At 48.2% G+C, this 7148-nt stretch overlaps 1 protein-coding gene across 1 annotated transcript; it reads right to left on the bottom strand.

The window, feature by feature from the left end:
* Window positions 1–528: 528 nt before the first annotated feature.
* On the bottom strand, window positions 529–5161 carry LOC125686127 (olfactory receptor 14J1-like). Its single transcript, XM_048929806.1, has 7 exons — window positions 5049–5161; window positions 4523–4719; window positions 4105–4186; window positions 3041–4013; window positions 1568–1572; window positions 804–1040; window positions 529–673 (listed from the first exon to the last, which is right to left on the bottom strand). Exons 4-7 carry the CDS (start codon window positions 3989–3991, stop codon window positions 529–531), a joined length of 1338 nt encoding a protein of 445 aa, XP_048785763.1. The 5' UTR covers window positions 3992–4013; window positions 4105–4186; window positions 4523–4719; window positions 5049–5161.
* Between the last annotated feature and the right edge of the window lie 1987 nt (window positions 5162–7148).

The following is a 7148-nucleotide window of genomic DNA, read 5'->3' on the forward strand; positions in this document are numbered from 1 at the left end:
GAAATCCTACTGAATCAAAGTGTGCCCAAAGTGTGAGTCTCCACGATAGCACAAGGGAAGCACATGCCCTTCTCTGCTGCGAACTGAGTGGGGCCTGAGGCAGAGCCACTGTGGTCCAGTCCGGATCTCCACCTATCTTCTTCTTTGAGCCACATGCTCCAGGAATTCCTCCCCTCCCTCCCTTCAGAATACTCAAAATGCCCATAAAAGGCAGCAAATGGAACCAGATCACTAACTCTTTAACTCCCACTGGTTCACATGATGTTTTAATGTGGAATACTGACAGCATAAAAAATCATGAAATCACAACGGCCAGAACCTCACCACCCTCTCACTGAAAAGATCCACCCAATCTCTAATCTAAATCTCACCTCTGTTAACTTAAAATATTTGTACCTTGTGCTGTCAATATCTGCCCATGCTAAACGTTGGTTTCCCTCTTGTTTCTGAGCTCTTTGAAAGTACTGGAAGGCTGCAGTGTTTTCTCCTCTGAGCCATTTCTTCTCCCATCTCCCTCAGCCTGTCTTTCTAGGAGAGGTCCTCCAGCCCTCTGATTGCCCTCATGGCTTTCCTCTGGACCTTCTCCAAAATCTTTACATCATACTTCAGATGGGTCTTTGTGAGGGCTGAGTAGAAAAGGACAATGCCCTCCACTGCTCTGATGACCACCTCTCTGTTGATGCAGCCCAGGGCACAGTTGGCCTCTCAGGCTGCAAACACACACTGCTGGCTCCTGTTTTCATCTACCAGGACCTCCAAGTCCTTCCCCGCAGGGCTGCTCCCAAGGATTTGTTCCCTCATACCTGGGATTGTCCTGACACAAGTGCAAAAACTGGCATTTGATCTTGTTGAACCTCATGGTGTTTCTTTGGGCCCACATTTCAAGCCTGTCCAGGTCCCTCTGGATGGCAGCCCTTCGTTCGGTCGTGCCAACTGCACCACACAGCTTGGTGACATAAGCAAACTTGCTAAGGGAGCGCTCTATCTCATCATCCATGCTACTGATAGACGTGTAAGAGCTCTGGTCCCAAGGCTGACCCCTGTGGACAGAACTTGTGATCGGACTCCACCTGGTGGAGCCGATTTCCCAGAGAGCCATTTACCTCAGTCCTTTGGCTGCGACCTTCCAACCAATTTCTTCTCCAATGAGCAGTCTGCCCTTCAAATCCATCTCACATATCTCTCCACAGAGATCAGGATGTGATGTGTGACCATGCCAAAGGACTTCCAAAAGTCCAGGTAGATTTTTGTACGGGTCTGTGTCACTGATGTACTGTCAAAGCATCCACATTATCATTCTGACCATAAAGAGCTACAACGTTTAATGAAGTATTGGGAAAATACTGACTTCTCATTTAGATCCTTAAAATATTGAGTCAAACAAAGCATAGTAAATCTTAGGACACAAAGAAATTGTTTATTAGATTGTTGCTTTGCTGACAACTGGCACCTGGTAGATAAGTGTGCTTCTGTAACTTAGCAACCTTCACTTTGGGATCCAGAGAGCTGTTATTGGAATGGTCTGGAGTTCAGCACATGACCAAAGCATTCAGAAGTGAATCTTTACCTGAGCTGCAGGGACACAACAGACTGGATCTGACAGTAAGAACAGAAATAACTAACCTGTACACAGGGATGATTTAGGAAGTTACTGTTAAATATTAGGAAAATAGGTCAGGATGTGAGAGAACAAAGATGAAACACAAACATGGCATGTAACTTTGATTAGAGTAAGTAGGTAAGGAATGAGAGGGATGTGAAATTCTAATGAACGGTGAGCAGATTTCTGTGTTGGAAATCATTGGAATTACATAAAGTATGAGTCAAATGTGTTGTGGGTTAGGTGTAGTTTCAATAATACATGAATGTGAAAGGAACACTGAATTCAACAGCTGTTACAAAGTGTGGACAAAAAAGAAAAACAAACAAACAAACAAACAAAAAAAACCCTGCATTTTATACGTAGACATTAACACACAGCATTTGCTGTCATTGGGTTTTAAGCAAACAAAGAATAAAGCACCTTTATGCCACGACTCAGGAACTGTTGGATTTGTTTTCTCCCCCATCCTGCTGAGGAGGGGCAGTGACAGAGCAGCATAGGCAGCACCTGGGAGCCAGGCAAGGTGAGCACAGCACAGCTGGGCGCTGATTTCCAGGGTGATTTTGAGGTCCCAGCCCTGCAGCATGAGGTTCCATGTGCCTTCCCTTCTGCAGGACAGCCCGGCCCCACCGCCCCACAGGCAGCCCCTGGCAGCTCAGTGCAGGCACAGCGTGGGGCAGCATGCGTGCAGTGGTACAGAGATGTGCCCCCAGCACAGCCCCCAACACCGCATGTAATCCTTCTCACAGCACCTACCTCCTCCCCTTTATTTCATCTTCCTCTTCATCACCGTGCACCCTGGCTCACCTTTTAGCTCTTTTCCCCCAATTCGGAAAACTTCCATTGCTTGTTTTGCCACAACCAGCCACTTTCTATCTTGGTGCACTGTAACTCCAAAAGTTTATACCAAACTCAAGAGCAAGTCCTTGCACCTGGTGGATGCAAATTGTGTGATTTCAGTGCTTCTGTGAAACGTGTTTATTGATAAAAACAGGGCTGTTCACACACTGAGCAAACCTAAACTGGGAAGATTTGGGATGACCACACTCTGATTCCTTTTGCTAATGTAATATATTGGTCCATATTCTAATACATTGATCCCTTTTGCAAATCCAGCCTGTTTCAGCTCCACGGTGCCTGCTGGCACCTCATTTGCCTGCAGATACAGAGGTGGAACACAGAGGCTGTGAGAGTCAGCCCACTGACCCAGACTTCATATGAACTGACCCAGAGTTCATATGGGCTCCAGGAGAAAGAGAACAGGGTGATGCCTCAGGATATTTTTTGGAATCCAAACATATCTTCAGGAACAAAACCACTCACATGATTACATACACATATATATATACAACAGCAAAGAAAATTGTACCTATTAATATAAATAAAGAAAAATTATAAAGAGTATAAAATATAATACAGACTTGTAACAGAGCAGACTGTGAGTCCTTTATAGAGACAGATAAGAAGTTTATCCTTGCTCAAATGTGACCATGACATCATTTTCCTCAGAGCATCCTTGAGCTCCTGGTTCCTCATGCTGTAGATGAGGGGGTTCAGTGTTGGAGGCACCACTGAGTACAGAAATGAAACCACCAGATCCAGGGATGGGAAGGAAAGAGATGGGGACCTCAGATTGGCAGATATACCAGTGCTGAGAAAGAGGGACACCACAGCCAGGTGAGGGAGGCACGTGGAGAAGGCTTTGTGCCGTATCTCCTTGGAGGGCATTGCCAGCACAGCCATGAAGATCTGCACATAGGAGAAAAGGATGAAAACAAAGCATCCAAATGCTAAAGAGGCACTGACCAAAAGAAGCCATATTTCTCTGAGGTAGAAATCTGAGCAGGAGAGCTTGAGGATGTGGGGGATTTCACAGAAGAACTGATCCACAGCATTGCCATGGCAGAGAGGCAGTGAAAATATATTGGCAGTATGCAGCAGGGAATTAAGGAAACCAGTGCCCCAGGCAGCTGCTGCCATGGTGGCACAAGATCTCCTGTCCATCAAGGTCTCGTAGTGCAGGGGCTTGCAGATGGCAACATAGCGGTCATAGGACATGATGGTGAGAATGGAATACTCTGCTGAGAACAAAAACAAAAAGACCTGTGCAACACATGCTGAATAGGAGATGTGCCTGTTGTCCCAGAGGGCATTGGCCATGGCTTTGGGGAGAGTGGTGGAGATGCAGCCCAGGTCGAGGAGGGCGAGGTTGAGGAGGAAGAAGTACATGGGGGTGTGCAGGCGGTGGTGGCAGGCTACGGCTGTGCTGATGAGGCCGTTGCCCAGGAGGGCAGCCAGGTAGATGCCCAGCAAGAGCCAGAAGTGCAGGAGCTGCAGCTGCCGCGTGTCTGCCAACGCCAGGAGGAGGAATTCAGTGATGTTGGACATTTTTACTTCTGGGTGTGGAGACCTATCGAGGAATGGTAAGGAACAGAGGTGCTAAGCCTGCCTTCCGAGGAATCAGTTTCGCTCTAAGTCAGTGGACAAATGAAGGTTTTTACCAATCTTTCCTGCATTTGAAGAAGGATGTTTTCTGCAGTTGAATGAGTCAGATTCTGTCCACTATCTCTGTGGGAATATTCCCTGTTGATCAAAATGAGAGATGAAATTGGTACATTGTCCATCTGCCTGTGTACGAGAAGAAGGAGGGATTAATCTCTTCATATTTCACCCTCCTTCAGACATGTGTCCCTAATATCAGAACTAGAGATCTCATGCTCCCATTCTGGGCATGGAAATGTGGCTCATGAAGATAAAATTGATTCAATCCTCTGCATATGCCCTTATTTTCTAGTGTACAGTCTGACTTTGCACCAATTCCAAATATTCTACTACAGTATTTTTCCTGGTTCCAAATGAGTAACGAAATTTAAACAACTTTTTTTTCTGTATGCACACAGATGAAAGTAAACTTCTCACCTTGCTCTTCAGAAGACAAGAGGTAACATAATCAACTACGTATGTGCCTCTTTGGGATCCAGATTACCCCATAAAATTTAGGAAATGGAAAAATTCTTCAGGGCTGTCTTTGTTCTCAGTATAAACACAAGTCTGCTCAGAGGCAGAATGTCCGGGCTGTGCAGAGAGCCATTGTCCAACTCCTCTCTTCTTCAGCTCTGCTCTGGGGAAAAGGAGGAAAGGAACATGGTGAGGCTTCTGATTCTCAGGGCTGGAGAAAGGCCACAAAGGAGCTGTGCCCATCTTGGAGCTTGTGGCAGCTTTCCAGCTCCTGCGGGCTGAGGGCTCACTCCTGAAACTGAAACAACCGCACCGCACGGAGCTTGAAATGCTCAAAGGAGACAGGAGCTGTTGCGAAAGTGCCAGAGAGAGAAAAGTAGCATGACACATACATGGAGAAAGGAGAAAAAATATACTGTGATTCTCCTGGTAAGGGAAGCAAGGAGTGAAAAGACAGCCAGCACTCCAGAAAGCCTTTTCCTTACACCCCTCAGATTGCAAAGTCACAGGGTGTAACTCTTGGATCTCTCATCAAAAGGAGCCCATGTCTGGAGAGATGAAACTCTGCTCTACAGAGCTATGGCTGCAGCTCATGGCCTGGCCCCAGGGCTAAGAAGGCAGAGGCTGTGCTGGGTGGGAGGGACGCACAGGTGGTTTTGCTCATAGGAAGATATCTGCATTGGAGGGACAGATGGAGGGCAGCCCAAACCCACCCTGCAGAGCCATTCTGAGACAAGTTCCCTGTCTCTGTCCCCGTATCTGCATCCTGGTGCTACTGGCTGTAGCTATTTCCTATCACCCACAGACCCCACCCCTGCCCCTGTGCACTCAGCTGTGCCCTGCAGACCCCTCCTGGCAGCAGGGCAGTGCTCATGAGCATCTCCTTCTCTGCAGGTATTAAGCAGCAGGCCACACAAACCCTGATGTGTCCAACAAAAGGGATTCAGTTGCTGCATGCAAGCAGAGGAGTGGGCATGGATAATTTGTAAGGTTCCTGTCAGGTTTGATGATCTCTCAATGTAATGATTCAGATTTCTCATTGTTGTATCCTAAATTCTTCTCCCTTCCCTTTATGAGGAATCTAATAGCACAAACTGAACCAAGACACAAGCTCTGCTTTTCCTGTACTGGCAGAAAGATATCTTGAACTTCCTGCTTTGTTGTGGATACATGAATGCCCTGCCCCAGGCAGAAGCAAAGGCCCCTGCCCTGCCCTGCCCTGCCCTGCCCTGCCGGGGGCTCCTTCCCCCCACACATCTCCCCACAGCGCCCTGGGCAGCTCCCCGGGCAGGCTGAGTGCTGAGCCTGGCAGGCGGCACAGTCCCTGCCCCAGCACACAGCCCCTGGCGCACAGCAGGGACCTGCTCTGCAGGACAGCCCTGAGCACTGGGCTGCAGCCCTGGCTGCACAGCCTGCAGCCGTCCTGGGACGCGGAGCCCTCAGGGCTGTGCTTTGATGCTGCTGCACAGAAGCTCTCAGCTGAAGCAGGTCCTGCTCTGCAATAAAGAAGCATGGAGTGCCTCCTGACTGATATGCTAGTCTTAGAAGACCAAGAGAGATTGGATGGTCTTGTGTACTTTGCCCTGCCTAGAGAGACTTACTGTGTTAAGGTCTGCGAGCATTGCTCCTCCAGTGAACTCAGCCTTCTCCCTTCTACACAGCCTGTTGCATCTCTCCCTTCAGTCTCCTCGTTGTCACCTACAGACCATATCTTCTCAGTCCTGCACTGTGCAGAGAAACTGCTCCTGTACCAGCAGCTGTATGAGCTCCCTGTGTCTCAGAAGCCCAACCCAGCTCAGCAGCAGAGGCACAAGGGATCCCTTGGATTCCTTTAGGCTCCCTGCAGGTGTCCCTAAGGCTCTGCAGGAAGATATGTGGAAAAATACTGAAGGAGTCCTTGATGTTCCTTCCCTCTGCGTGGGAGAGCACTTTTCTTCCCAGCCATGTCATTGTTCCTGTCAGAGACAGAGTTAAGTAGAAAAGCCACTCTCCCTTGTCCCAACACAGACAGGACACCTGGGTAGTGACAGGCAGGAATTAACATTAACAGGTGCCCAAGCAGAAGAAAATTACTCAGATGAGTTGATTGAGCTACCTCTTGCTGGATCTGGAGATATTCTTTTGGTGGGAAATCTCTCTAACTGAAGTGAAAGATGGAGGCCAATTGAACCTCTTCTCTACTTATTTTGTTCAAAACATCACCCAGAAATACAGAGCTGAGAAAATGGATTCATGAGCCATAAGGAGAACTAAGTCTCTCTCTCTCTTCAGCCCAAGCTGTACTCCCCAGCTGCCCTGGGAGCAAAATGGCCTTTGTCTCATGCACACCCTTCATTGCCTAGCCATGTTCAGGATGGCTGAGTATAACACACATGCCCAAATACTGTTCCATATTGCCCCTCCAAGTAAAAGCCAAATATGGCCTCCACTCTGCTGCCAGATGGAAGGACAAAAACGCACTGCCATTGTCAGTTGTGCCATGCCACTTGGCTGCCTCTCACTCCAGTTCGTATTGGAGTTCTAGCACGGCTGGTGCAGCAATGCTTAGCTGTGGTGTCACTTCATTCCGGCCATGATAGTCCTCTTG

This window comes from Lagopus muta, chromosome 32, assembly GCF_023343835.1.
Source record: "Lagopus muta isolate bLagMut1 chromosome 32, bLagMut1 primary, whole genome shotgun sequence".
In the NCBI taxonomy this organism is placed as follows: Eukaryota; Metazoa; Chordata; class Aves; order Galliformes; family Phasianidae; genus Lagopus; species Lagopus muta.

Bases quoted from the DNA above. Each gene is read 5' to 3' on its own strand.
- LOC125686127 (XM_048929806.1), bottom strand. From the start codon at position 3,991: ATGTCCAACATCACTGAATTCCTCCTCCTGGCGTTGGCAGACACGCGG. The intron at 674-803 runs GTATGAGGGAAC...CTGCATCAACAG, and splicing joins TTGTGTCAGGACAATCCCAG to AGAGGTGGTCATCAGAGCAG.